At 40.9% G+C, this 14,895-nt stretch overlaps 1 protein-coding gene across 3 annotated transcripts in view; it reads right to left on the bottom strand.

Moving 5' to 3' along the window:
* CNTLN (centlein) overlaps window positions 1–14,895 on the bottom strand; it is a 276,250-nt gene that overhangs the window by 118,357 nt on the left and 142,998 nt on the right. For 2 of the 3 annotated variants that reach the window (XM_074953434.1, XM_074953437.1), the window contains 2 exons: window positions 11,293–11,414; window positions 4,220–4,348 (listed from right to left, as the gene is read on the bottom strand). In XM_074953434.1, the coding sequence (XP_074809535.1) occupies window positions 4,220–4,348; window positions 11,293–11,414 (251 nt within the window). The remainder of the gene's footprint in view (window positions 1–4,219; window positions 4,349–11,292; window positions 11,415–14,895) is intronic. The other variant, XM_074953436.1, reaches the window with a different exon arrangement.

Raw genomic sequence — 14,895 nt, 5'->3', positions numbered from 1 at the left:
ATATTTTTTGTTTCTTCTCCTGTCCCTTCAGTTCTGAAAAGAGTTTAGCACCCGATATCGCTAGGATTCCTGGCTTTTCAAGGAGAATGTGCATTTGTTTCTAGCCTTGGTAGTTTACAGGACACCAGGCATAAAACCTGTCATTGTTCAATTGGACTAGTGGTGCTTTTGTGAAACTGATCCAGGTCTCAATACACTAACTCCCAGATCTTGGACCAATACAATTTTTTATCCCGGAGGATGAAAAGGAAGAGGTTTTATAAAGCATGAATTGTAAAATGTGGCTCTCCATCCACATCTGATACACAATTTGATGTCTGAAATAATGTACTGTATCTTGGCAGAAAGTGAATAGTGGTTTTTGAAAATGACAGAGAAAAACAAATACAATTGTCAATGAAAATATTTTCTGTGTACACTGAGAATTCTTCTTTTCTCCTGTTAGGATAGAGGCCAATTACAGTAACAGTGCAAGAATCCCCACCTCTCCAGAGGAAAAGGGTTAAGAAGGAGATATTCACTATTGGAGAAATACATGCAGAGAGAACCTGAACCAACAGTGCAGTCCCATGATTATTGATTTTACTAACTATAAAATCTAGTAATAAATTGTAATTAATGTTGGAGTAGGCATTCAAAGGCACAAAAAGCACTTATGTCTGTAACTCCTATTAAGTTCAATGGCCCTTACAGGCAGTGTCTTTGAAAACCTACTCCATTATTAATAATAAGTACATAGATAGCACAAAAAACATACCCTATTCTTTACGAAACGCAGAATAAAACATGCATCCTGTAGGCACAGTGACAGCCATGATATATTTTTACAACTAATGCAGGTATAACAATATACATGGGACAACAGTCCAAATACTGGATTAACAGGCATGCAGAAACAATGTATGTCTTGTTTTATAAGATTAGGACAGCAAATATTGCATCTGTAAAATTGTCTCAGGATAGTTTGTATTACCAAGGAAAGTATGTTAGCATAATAGATTTCAGGAAGAAAAATGAAAAAAATTCATAATTCACCTCAGCCTTAGAGATGGCTTTATAAGAGATCAACATATATATTCAATAGTGATCAACATTCTCTGCCTCGAGTATTCTGCACCTCATAAATCCAGGGGGAAAAAACCCTTGTGTTTAAACACTTTGGCCAAGACTTTAAAAAACAGGTGCCTAAAATTCAGCTGCTACGTGCTTACTTGTTGGCATGAATAAATGCCCAATTTTCAAATGAGATGAAAATTCAGCAACTCCCATTACAATGGAATCATCAGACACTGACTCTAATAAGGAGGAAACTTTACAAAGTAAGGGCCTGATCCAAAGCCCACTGAAGTCTATGGGAACCTTTCCATTGACTTCAGTAGGCTTTGGTCCAGGCCCTAAGAAAGAAGCTACCTTCCTGACTTCAGTGATGTGTCTAACATATCCTAACATGACTGTTGTCTTACTTTTAGGGCATGGATCATGCTGCAGGGGATTTATCAGGCCTGTACACCCCTTTGTGGGATTATTGCAGAGTGGCGTTTGGAATTTATAGGCCTTCGTACAAGACTGAAGCCTGTTCTGTCATTTGTTCCCCCACTGAAGGATTTCCCAAAGTAGAAAGGGACAAAGGTCTTCACTGAAGACAATTTTCCCTCTTTGACATTCACTCTTTTGCTTTTTCTACACACAGAAGTTGCATCAGTTTAAAACACTTTTTCAACCAATTTAGTTAAGCAAATGGGAAAACCCTATATAGACACTCTTACTTGGATTTAAGAGTGCCTTACTTCGATTTACGTTAAACCTGGTTCTAATCAACTTAAGCTAATTTGATAAATTCTGTCAATTAATGTGACCATACAACCTTTTGCACAAGTTTAAATAAATCAATTTTGATAATTGGTGTAACTCTGCGTGTACATAAATTCTTTATCCAGCTGCTAAAAGAGAAATCTGAATCTGCAAATGAGTCTCCACCCCAGGCAGAATCAGAAAATTATACAAGATCCCATCTTGAATACCTTATTTAGGCACACTCAGTCCTCCAAACGGGAATTTCCTTGAGTACAGTTGAATGAAATCAGAACCAACACTGAATGAGAACCTTAATATGACATGCAGAAAGTAGGAAGTATTTCTGTTTACTTCTTTAACTGACTACCAAAAAGCTAGCCTACCAATTAGCAGTAAATCACAACAAACCTCTCCAAGGGAACTCATCCCCAACCTCCTCTGGACCACATACTCTCCAGAAACCAGAGCAGCAGATTGGATATCTGTCAGGTATCGGGCAGAATTTAAGCTGTTGGTTTTGACTTATAAATCCTAAACAGAAATGAGGCCAATTCTCTCTCTATGCCATTTTGCCACAGGTGTGGTCAGTGGAGGCACCTGACCTGAAACTAGACTGATATAAAAGAGAGGATGTAGCTGGCAGGACATTCCCCATGAAGGCCCCTCAGGTTTTGAACTCACTCCCCTACTGATCTGAAATAATCCAAGTTTATTCACTTCCAGGGCATGCACAGTGCATGAGCCATTTGTTTTTCCTATCGACACGAGGGCTTTGGGAGAAGATTTGTAACATGTTTTGGCTAGTAGGTTATTGTTGGCTGTGGTGGATATGCTGATTAGTGGTTGAAGGAGAATTACAAGATTAACTATAAGAAAAGGAGTACTTGTGGCACCTTAGAGACTAACCAATTTATTTGAGCATAAGCTTTCGTGAGCTACAGCTCACTTCATTGGATGCATACTGTGGAATGTGTAGAAGAATGCTCAAATAAATTGGTTAGTCTCTAAGGTGCCACAAGTACTCCTTTTCTTTTTGCGAATACAGACTAACACGGCTGTTACTCTGAAACCAAGATTAACTATATAGTTGCATCTTTAACTGTCAGAAAGCACCTATAATAAGGGATAGGTGCTCCTTTCTGGTGGAGGTGCATACAAATCAAAATAAATAAATAAAATAAACAGGCACAGTGATGGCCATGATATAAATAGCTAAATAGAAGTAGGAAATAAGAGGAAAAGATAAAATGCTGAGGTGACAAGAATGACTTCACCAGGGCAGGCAGTAAAAATTAACAATACAAAGCTGCATGCAGTACATCTACTGGCAATACTGTATGTAAGACGTGTAAGCTGAACACATGCACTTGTACATGGACTCACCTACCGATGATAGAGAATTTTAACAGCTGTGATTTATTAATTTAGCCTTCATGGTAAGCTCCATAGAGTGGATATATATGGAGGCAAAATGGGAGAATAATTTTCATTAACGTCATACTGACAAGCAAAAGCCTACTCAAAGTTTGAATAAAAGTTCCTTATGTATCTTGATTATTAAACAACACGAGCAACTTGACTTAAAGAAATTGTTCAATAGCATGAAAATGCTAATTATGTTGTACTAACTTCCTTTTGTCTAGTATAAAAGGAAGTTTTCTTACTTTGCCAGGCTGAGTATAATAGTCTATGAATTTTGAGATCAAAGAAGCAAACGGAATGTTTTCTAAAGTAAGAGTTTCCTTCACCAAGTTTTACACTTACTACAGCTAAAAGAGCTGTGTGAAGGGATCAGCACTAAACCCAAAGGACAAGCAGTGCACAGCAAGAAAGAGAGCAACTCCCTCGTGCTTTTTGCAGGTCACTACCAAGGACTGTGTTAGCAGATCCACACCAGACCCTTAACAGGCAGCTCTGCTGCTACCAGTAATTAGCTTGGACAGCTCTGGCTCCAAGAGTAGCAGCAAGGCTACACCATAATGAGCTCAGCTGGGATTAGTAGGACAGGGCAGGGAACCAAGAGAGCAGAGGCATTCTGCACTGCGTATGTATCAAGGAGATCAAACAAGGATGGCTGGCTAGGTTATCCCCTCACCACCTCATTCCAAAAATGAAGCACGGCAGTGTATAAAATACAAGCTAATGAAGAGCGACACCTCCAACAGATGAGAGCCACATTAATTAACACAATCCCTAGATCATGTAATACAGTTTTTCTGTTAGTGCTAGCAAACTTGTAACTTGTCACTGATTTAAGAAAAAAACCTGATATTTTTTCCTTTTTGTTTCTGGTAGAAGATAATGGTTTAATCTTGGAATTTTGTAAGGAATTCCTCTGTGTGGCCTTCAAGCTGCAAAGACAAAAAGCTTCAGAAAACAAGCACCATGTTTCTCCATGAATATATCATTTAAAAAGGAAACTCACTTTTCAATCAATAGCTTTTTATGCTCCCTTTTGAAATATGCCAGCTCGTTCCAGACAGCATCAGAATCTTCTTGGCGAAGCTGGTGGGGATCTGCACGCTGGTGTTTGCTTTTAGTGTTTTCAGTTCTGCTAATAAATGAAAAGACTTTTGTTTTAAATAAACATTTATTTTAACATTTTAAAACCAACAAGAAAAAAAGAGGTGACTCTCTCTTTCATTCTCAGTCACACACACACACACGCTTGAAATTGCTACTAGTGGATGTAAATCTTGTATGCTGAATTCAATTTTATTGGATAGGGCTCCTAAAATCTGGTGTATCTAAATTAAAGTTCCAATTAAATAACTTCCAAAAGATAGCCTGCTGGTATGGCAGCAGGCTCTGAACTGATGTGTGGCAGATCATAGTGTCTCCCTCATTCAGTCAGTCAACAGAGAGAAAGTACAAGGTGACGGTGTTGTACAAAGTCTCCAAGAAAGGTTCTGAGCCACCAGCTCTTCTAGCACCTCCTGTCAATCAATCTGTAAGTGGCACATGTATCCAGTCTTAAAGCAAGCTGATAGCCCATTCTTGTGGATAAAGAGTGTGTTAGAAAGAGAGATACTGAATTTAGGGGAAACACAGGAAAGAAAAGAAGATTTCAAAACTTCTATTTCACTTAAATGTCCTTACTGTGTATTAACGATGATGCCAGGGAGAACAATTAAATAAATCTATTCCTGCCTGAAATTCTTTTCATTCTCACTGTGTGCCAAATTCTTATCAAGGCAACAATAACCTACAAAAGAGTGGAAGGCCCCACCGTCCCTGCAGTCACTGATATCAATGGAAGTTGATTGTGCAACTGACGAGAACTGGACCCCATCAGCTGCCATCCAAATAGCAGGTTCTTGAGGAATCAAAGGCACATCAGGCCTCTACCTTTTACAGAGAAACAGAAATTGCATAAGAGCTTGATATTGAGATGTTCCTAATACACAATTTAAATGTCAGGAGTGGTTTGGGGTTACTTGTGATACTAAATAATGGTTTAATGTGTGACTTTCTTAATTTTTAACCCACTTTAAATTTCTACAGTTATGCCTTGGCCACTGCCCTGCCTTTACTTTATAGACACAGTTTATAAACTCCATTCAGGAGGACAAGCCACAGGGCTTCATCCAATAGTCTTCTGTATAAATCAGCTGGTAGGAGTTGCTACAGAAGCAATATAACTTGTAGTCTTTTTGCTTGTCCAAGAATTCTAAGGTGGCACTGGAACCTGGGTATCGTGAATATATTCCCATTCAGCCAACAGCAGGTTTCATTTATATTTTATACAGGAAGTCTGTGCTGGTGAAAGATGCTACCCTGACCACAACCGAAACTGAAGTATATCCATTGGACATATATACAACAGTGAATGGACCATCCTGTTCACTGCCCCAGTGTACATCAAAACTGAAATTAAATTTCTTTACCTAAGGACGTGAAAATAGTTCAGAGTGTGCGTCCTTTCAGTCCTTGCGCTCTTAGTTGATTCTGTCACCAAGGGTGTCTATTAGACACCTGTATACTAGTTACTGGGCACAGACCATCATTTCATCAGCTCCCATTCAAAAGGTTTCAGTCACTGCAACCTGGACTGAATTTAAAACAGTCACCTAGAGATTAAAAGTTCTGCATGCTATTACTAAAGAACCGAACCATTTCAATCTTAGTTTAAACAAAGCTATATAATGTCATTTGTGTTTTAATCTTGAAAAGCTTCTTCCTCCCACAGAGAAAAAGTACTGAATGACTTCATAAATCTTAGAACTTTTCATCCTGATAAGTTTTTACATTTTAAATAGTCTGTCTCCCTAGAAATGCTAGAGTATTGTGCAGGAGTGGGAATCTACTAAAGTGGGTTAGGGATAGCTGAACTGGGGATATACTGGATGCCTGATTCTCATTTACACTAAGATCCCCTTATATTACTCTGGCACTAAAAAGCAGCTTTAAAAATGAGAGTAAATTACATTTACACCCATGTTAAGGCCTCTTGACTTGATTAGCCCTGGTCTACACTAGGAGTTGAGGTCGAATTTAGCAGCGTTAAATCGATTTAACCCTGCACCGTCCACATGATGAAGCCCTTTTTTTCAACTTAAAAGGCTTTCAAAATTGATTTCCTTACTCCACCACCTACAAGCGGATTAGCGCTGAAATCAGCCTTGCTGGGTCGAATTTGGGGTACTGTGAACACAATTCGACGGTATTGGCCTCCATGAGCTATCCCAGAGTGCTCCATTGTGACCGCTTTGGACAGCACTCTCAACTCAGATGCACTGTCCAGGTAGACAGGAAAAGGCCCACGAACTTTTGAATTTCAATTTCATATTTGGCCAGCATGGCAAGCTGCAGGTGACCATGCAGAGCTCATCAGCAGAGGTGACCATGATGGAGTCCCAGAATCGCAAAAGAGCTCCAGCATGGACCGAACAGGAGGTACGGGATCCGACCGCTGTATGGGGAGAGGAATCCATGCTATCAGAACTACGTTCCAGTTTTCGAAATGCCAAAGCCTTTGTCAAAATCTCCCAGGGCATGAAGAGAAGCAGTGCCGTGTGAAACTTAAGGAGCTGAGGCAAGCCCACCAGAAAACCAGAGAGGCAAATGGCCTCTTTGGGTCAGAGCCCAAAACATGCCGCTTCTATGATGAGCTGCCTGCCATTTTAGGGGATTCAGCCACCACTACCCCAGCCGTGTTGTTTGACTCCTTCAATGAAGATGGAGGCAACACGGAAGCAGGTTTTGGGGACGAGGAAGATGATGAGGAGGAGGTTGTAGATAGCTCACAGCAAGCCAGCAGAGAAACCGGTTTTCCAGACAGCCAGGAACTGTTTCTCACCCTGGACCTGGAGCCAGTACGCCCCGAACCCACCCAAGGCTGCCTCCCAGACCCGCGAGGCGGAGAAGGGACCTCTGGTGAGCGTACCTTTTAAAATACTATACATGGTTTAAAAGCAAGCATGTTTAATGATTAATTTACCCTGGCATTCGTGGCTCTCCTGGATGTACTCCCAAAGCCTTTGCAAAAGGTTTCTGGGGAGGGCAGCCTTATTCCATCCACCATGGTAGGACATTTTACCACTCCAGGCCAGTAGCACGTACTCGGGAATCATTGCAGAACAAAGCATTGCAGTTTATGTTTGCTGGCGTTCAAACAACATCCATTCTTTATCTCTCTGTGTTATCCTCAGGAGAGTGATATCATTCATGGTCACCTGGTTGAAATATGGTGCTTTTCTTCAGGGGACATTCAGAGGTGCCCGTTCCTGCTGGGCTGTTTGCCTGTGGCTGACCAGAAATGTTCCCTGCTGTTAGCCATGGGGGGGGGGGGGGCTAGCCACGCGCTGGGGGGAGGCAAAATGTGGTTTCGCTGAGGTCTAACCGAGTCAGTAAACTGCGCCAGCGTGCTTTTAAATGTCCAAATGCACATTCTACCACCATTCTGCACTTGCTCAGCCTGTAGTTGAACAGCTCCTGACTACCGTCCAGGCTGCCTGTGTATGGCTTCATGAGCCATGGCATTAAGGGGTAGGCTGGGTCCCCAAGGATAACTATAGGTATTTCAACATCCCCAATGGTTATTTTCTGGTCTGGGAATAAAGTCCCTTCCTGCAGCTTTTGAAACAGACCAGAGTTCCTGAAGATGCGAGTGTCATGTACCTTTCCCGGCCATCCCACGTTGATGTTGGTGAAATGTCCCTTGTGATCTAGCAGTGCTTGCAGCACTATTGAAAAGTACCTCTTGCGGTTTATGTACTCGTCGGCTTGGTGCTCCGGTGCCAAGATAGGGATATGAGTTCCGTCTATGGCCCCACCACAGTTAGGGAATCCCATTGCAACAAAGCCATCCACTATTAACTGCACATTTCCCAGAGGCACTACCCTTGATAGCAGCAGCTCAGTGATTGCGTTGGCTGCTTGCATCACAGCAGCCCCCACAGTAGATTTGGCCACTCCAAATTGATTCCTGACTGACCGGTAGCTGTCTGGCGTTGCAAGCTTCCACAGGGCTATTGCCACTCGCTTCTCAACTGTGAGGGCTGCTCTCATCTTGGTATTCTGGCGCTTCAGGGCAGGGGAAAGCCAAGTCACAAAGTTCCATGAAAGTGCCCTTACGCATGCAAAAGTTTTGCAGCCACTGGGAATTGTCCCAGACCTGCAACACTATGCGGTCCCACCAGTCTGAGCTTGTTTCCTGAGCCCAGAATCGATGTTCCACCACATGAACCTGCCCCATTAGAACCATGATGCCCACATTGCCAGGGCCCGTGCTTTGAGAGAAGTCTGTGTCCATGTCCTCATCACTCTCGTCACTGCGCTGACATCGCCTACTCGCTCGGTTTCACTTTGCCAGGTTCTGGTGCTGCATATACTGCTGGATAATGCGTGTGGTGTTTAATGTGCTCCTAATTGCCAAAGTGATCTGAGCGGGCTCCATGCTTGCTGTGGTATGGCGTCTGCACGGAAAAAAGGTGCGGAACGATTGTCTGCTGTTGCCCTGACGGAGGGAGGGGCGACTGACGACATGGCTTATAGGGTTGGCTTACACAGAATTAAAATCAACAAAGGGGGTGGCTTTGCGAGAAACTGAATGGCCCCCTCAAGGATGGAACTCAAAACCTCAAAGATTGAACTCAAAACTGGGTTTAGCAGGCCGTTGATTTCACAGAGGGAGGGAGGAGAAAATGAATACAAAACAAATCTGGTCTATTTCTTGTTTTGAGCCACTTCATCTATCTTTATACATCTTGCTGGCAGCAGACTGTGCAGTACGACTGCTAGCCATCATCATTTCCTGGGTGCTCGGCAGAACACGGTGCAGTATGACTGCTGGCCATCATCTTCTGCTGGCTGCTGATTAAAAGACAGTGCACTGCTGGTAGGACTCAATCACCATGAGACAAAACTTAAAAGGGAAATGACCTGGCTGAGTCACTCCCATGTTTGCCCAGGCGCCCCTGACCTCATCAAGGTCGGTTAAAAGAGCACCCAGGACTATGTCGACGACGGCTACCAGTAATGCAGAAGCAATGCAGTACCGCGTCTGACAGCACCCAGGAGACATACGGTGACGGTTAGCTGAGCGGGCTCCATGCTTGCCGTGGTATGGCGTCTGCACAAGTAACTCAAGAAAAAAGTGCAAAATGATTGTCTGCCCTTGCTTTCACGGAAGGAGGGAGGGAAGGGGGGCCTGACGATATGTACCCAGAACCACCCGAGACAATGTTTTAGCCCCATCAGGCACTGGGATTTCTACCCAGAATTCAAATGGGCAGCAGAGACTGCGGGAACTGTGGGATAGCTACCCACAGTGCAACGCTCTGGAAGTCAACGGTTGCCTCGGTACTGTGGACACACTCCGCCGACTACATGCACATAGAGCATTTGTGTGGGGACACATACAATCAACCATATAAAAATGCTTTCTACAAAACCGACTTCTATAAATTCGACCTAATTTCATAGTGTAGACATACCCTTAGAGAGGTGTAATGGAGCCTTAGGGTATGTCTACACAGCAGTGTAAGCCCAGGGTTTTAACTCAGGCTCAAGCCTAACTCTCCTTCTGTCTACACAGAAATCATACTAACCTAAGGTTCCACGGCCCCACGGGGTGGAGGGTCCATGCCTGAGTGAAGTCAGGACGCAGGGTTCAAGTTATATTGCTTTGCATTGTAGATGCAGCCCCATTGGACTCATGCTCTGAAAGTCTGCCAAAAGTATCCCACAATCCCAAGTGCAAACTTTCTTTGTGTTCTGGACAGCCAAGTTTGGTGGATAGTCAAGTTTTCCCACAAGTCAAGTTATGCCACGAACAAAGGGCTGCAGAGGCCACGTTTTGGGAGGGCACTAGGAAGTCTGGGATATGGGTGGTTGGACTCGAGCCTACATAATGCAATGCATATGCTTGAGCTCCAGTTTGGGACCCAGATTTCAACAATTCCTAACTGGCATTACAAATAAGTGTAGACACTCCAGGCCTAGCTACAATGTAAGCCCAGGTATAGTAGAACTGCTAACTCAAGTTCTACTATTCCTGGGCTTACATTGCAGAGCAGACAAAACCCTAGTGTCAATGAGAAGCTGACCATGAATCTTTCGTTAGACATTATCAGGATTAATAGGAGCAAACCAAGACCCTGATTATGGAAAACATCCTTTTTCAGGAAAGCACTTAAGCACAGCTGAACTTTAAGCAAATTAAGTCCCAATCACACCCGCTTAAAAGTTTTCCTGTAACAGGGCCTAAATACTTCAGCCCTTAAAATTTCTAAATTTAAATACTGTGATATACCTATAGTCCCAGAATGTCCCTAAATTAACACACAAGATTTTAGGCATAATTTTCAGATTTTAGAATGGGAATTTTTGCCAATTATGGTGGGATTCTGAAACATTTTAAAACCTGTACTTGCCAGAGTTTTAATATTCTCATTATTTAGGTTTTTTTTTAAATTATAATATGATTAACAATTAGCTTCCAGGATGACCAGATATAATATCTTTAGAGCTGTTTGGTAAAGGTGAATATTCTGCTTTTTGAAGCATATGCTGTTTTTTTCCCTTTCAATAACTAAAGTCAATCCTAATATCCTTTTTTAATATTTGAATTTTTCAGTGTTTTACTGAGGGATTATTATTTGTATATTATTTAATAAATATATTTGTAAATAATTTGTAACATAAAAAGCAATTGTTCCATTACAGAAATTGAAAAACATAGAGTCCACAAATTAATCCCCTGGAGAATTAGATAGGCATAATAAGCAACCCTATCAGACCTTTGTCCAGCAGTCAAGCTTAAAATGAAATCTTAAACAAAGTAAGTAAAGATGTCAATTCATGACATTTTACTCTTATGATTTAATCTTAAAATGTAATCATATTGTATGTCATGTGTTCTGTTTTAATAAAAGATAAAGACCTGATCATCACATAACTTCATTTGAATCAAATTCACTTTTAGAACACCTATACAATAGTTTCATTCAGATTTAATATTTAGGTGAAATGTTTTCAATGAGCTATGTAACTTACTTGCTATAGCCCTCTTCCCACTGCTTTAATTGCTCTTTTACTGCTCTGTAGTTGGTCTGTAACATCTGCAACCTCTCCTTGCGTTTTTCATGGGCTTTTCTTAGCTCATCATTTTCTTGGGTCTGTATAACACCAAACAGAAAAATTAAGAGTTTGGTAAAATGTAATGGACAGTTCCATACTGACAGCATGACTAAGCTAAAATTCCAATTGTTACACATACAATTTGTTGAACTTAAGAAATTTAAATAGAAAGTTTGAAAATCACAGTAATTAGTTTCAAATAACTGGTTTGCTATTTCTCATGACTACTTACAAGTAAATATGGCATCTCATCATTTTTCATGCTGCTTAAACAGTTTCAAGTATTTACTACCCAAGCTATTAATGTTCTTCCCACAGAGGCACTGATTTAGTACACATGGAAATATATAGGCTGAAAAGGGATTTTCTGCATTGTATTTTACTCAAACATGCATTTGTTAATATTATGGGCTACTCAGCATTTATATGTTTTATACATACTCTGCGTGAAATCCTGGCCCCATTAAAGTCAATGGCAAAAACTCTGTTGACTTCAAGGAGGCCAGGATTTCACACATTATATATATTTATTCTTATATTACCTAGTCTCTGACCTCTTGTACAGTATTAAGTCAGAAACGTAGGGGGGGAAATTGACCCATGCTTTAATATGACCATGATCATGTGGGAAAACACAGGTTATTCTACAAGAATGGAAAAAAAATAGGGGTATGCATTGATTTGTATTCCAGGATTACATATAAACAAGGGTTTTACGCACCTTAATACTGCATCCCCAATAAATATAGGTATAAATATAACACAAGAGCATTTAACTGCATTTAATGCATATAGCATTCCTTACAGAATGGAGCAAATTAAATCCTAGAGTGTAATACAAAATTAAACAAATAGTAATTTGTAATAAAATTTGGTCTCAATTCTTCTGCTGTGCTATGCACTGAATTCCCAATTAATTCAATGGGAGTTCTGCAGCACCTGCCCCTTCATATCAATATCATCAAAATACATTATTAGTAGATATGTACTGATTAAGAACAGGGAATACCTTTGGTATGAGCCAATAAATACAAATATTCTAGCACCTAGAGCTGGAAACAATAAAAATTAAATCTCACAATAAACCATGGCTAGTAATATAGAGAAGTGCTCGTCTCTCCATATTTATGCTGAAGCTCGCTTCCCAACAGCAGCCTGATTTTTCAATACACATACTCAAAACAGAAACACAATCCAACTGAGACTTCAGATGCCACACTGCATCTAAGGTTAGAATTTTTCTAGGAATGTCTGATGCAAGACACACCACCAGGCTTAGAGATAGCCAGAATTCACTGTTCCCTGTTAAAACATTTTCCAGTTTAAGTGTCAAAAATACAAACAACCAAAACAGATTAACCTACAAATGTCAAAATCCCCTATAAATACTGAAGGAGTAAAAGTGCCTTTCACTTGTTTTGAAGTTTCATGTACCAAAATACTTAAAGTTATCATATTAATACTAAAATGCTAATGAATGTACAGACTGTAGGATTCCCAAAGCCCCTTTTTTTGCAGGAAACTATTAACTAAGATCCAGATTCTCTGCTGTGCCCAGGTCTACTGCAGGGAGTGGGGGAGTATAAAGAAGCCAACTGCAGATGCCCAATTCTCAAGACCAGGACTATGCCAGTGCCAGACCTGAGTGCTGCTCTGATCTAGCATAGCTGGTAATAGGCCCCAACAATATATTGGCCATCTGAGAATGGCCAGTATGCAGTAGCAATCCGGCCAACTCTGTCATGCTCCTGGCATACCCTGCATATAAGTGCATGTGGTGGTGTAAATAAATATGCCAGCTATACACCAGCAGAGAATTCCGGCATGGCTCGGGTAATTCTCAGATGACAAGATCCGCCCTATTTCTAGCCCCTTTATGCAGCTTTGGGGCCTTGAGAACCTGGCCCTAAAATTTTTAAAAAACATATAATAATGGCCTTGAGATGCCTTTCGTGGTGGGCTTCCAAAGCTGTATGTATTTGTTATATGCACATAGCAGTCTGGTGCATATTTTGCCATGGCCTAATGCACCCTTTGCAAAGTGCAAGTTGTCCAATGACTCGCAGCTTCATAAATTATGAATGACTCATTGCAGACTTTTGAATTCTGCATGGCCCAGAAGAGGATGGCAATAATGAGAGAACAGCAGGCTTGCTACTACTATGGGGTCAAGTGGGAGGGGCAGGAAAGCTACATTAGGGACCTTGGTTTCAGAATAGAAAACTGAAAGAGGAAGCCAGAGTAAAAAGTCAACCTTTGTGGGGCTTGTAAGGTCCTCTGGAGTCACAGCTTACAAAGCCCACTTTAGACAAACTGCAACGCCTGCAGGAATTGCTGCCATCAAGCAATTCTTCAATAATTTTTTTTTAAAATGTTTAACTTTCCTGGCATAAATCTTTATTTAATCTGGAATGAATAAGGTTGAAAGAATCCTCTACCACAGAATGATAGGAATTAGAGATAAAAATACCTTTCAATCATCTTTTCTATTCCCTACCAACGCAGGATTGTTCTCTACAGTATATTTTCTAGTGCTATGTATGCCCTTTGGATTTAAATGGGCCAAGTGATAGATAGGGTTTTCACAGCATCCACTGGGAGACTATTTCAAAGTATAATAAATCTGTCAACATTTTTCCTGATACTCAGTCTGCATTTTCCCACTTTTAATTTCATCCCATTACTCCTAGTTATACTCTCTAGTACCAACATAAGTAATTCCCCTTATAATAGTTATACAGTTACACTCCACCCCAGAAGGCCTGATTCTGCCACTCTTGTTTAGTCAGTCCCATTGCTTATGGCACTAGTCAGTGTGAGTAAGAATGGCAGAATCAGGCATTTAATCTTTCTTCATAAATCAGTTCTTACTGATTATTTGTGCAGCTTTTCACTGAGACAACTCCAATTTGTCATTATCTTCTGGTAATGAAGTGCCAAGAAGTGACAATATTTCAGAGACAGTCACTCCCACAGGCATATAGAATGAGATTTTTACTTTTCCAATTCATTGTGCATATACAACCCCAAATTGCTTTTGGCCTTTTTTGCTGCCATATCATACTTCAAGCTTAATTCCTGTCTCCCATCACCCCACAGTTTCTTTCAGCATAATAAAAATATTTTGCACTACTACATCGTATCCCATATGAGGATCTCAAAGTACATTTGTGAATTAAGCTTCTGAACAACTCATTAAATATACAGATTAGTGACGTGCCTGAGGTCAAACAGGGAGTCTGCGACACAGCCGAGAACAGAGCCCAGATCTCCTCCTGATTTCCAATCAAGTGCCTTAATCATAAGACCATCCCTCCTCTCTTCTCTGCAGTACCTTTCATTTTTCCAAGTTATATCTCATTTTATCATCTTCTGCCCACAGTTCTAGTCTGTACACCGTGTCCCTTTGTATTATTTCTTTGTCCTCACATATGTCTATAATACCTATAAATTAATGTAATCTACAAATGTCATTAGCATGTTGCTCCCCCTCACCAGGTCATTACTTAGATGTTACAT

This window comes from Natator depressus, chromosome 5 (assembly GCF_965152275.1).
Source record: "Natator depressus isolate rNatDep1 chromosome 5, rNatDep2.hap1, whole genome shotgun sequence".
NCBI lineage: Eukaryota > Metazoa > Chordata > Testudines > Cheloniidae > Natator > Natator depressus.
Note: the sequence above shows the minus strand (reverse complement) of the source record. Positions and strands in the feature narration are given on the sequence as shown.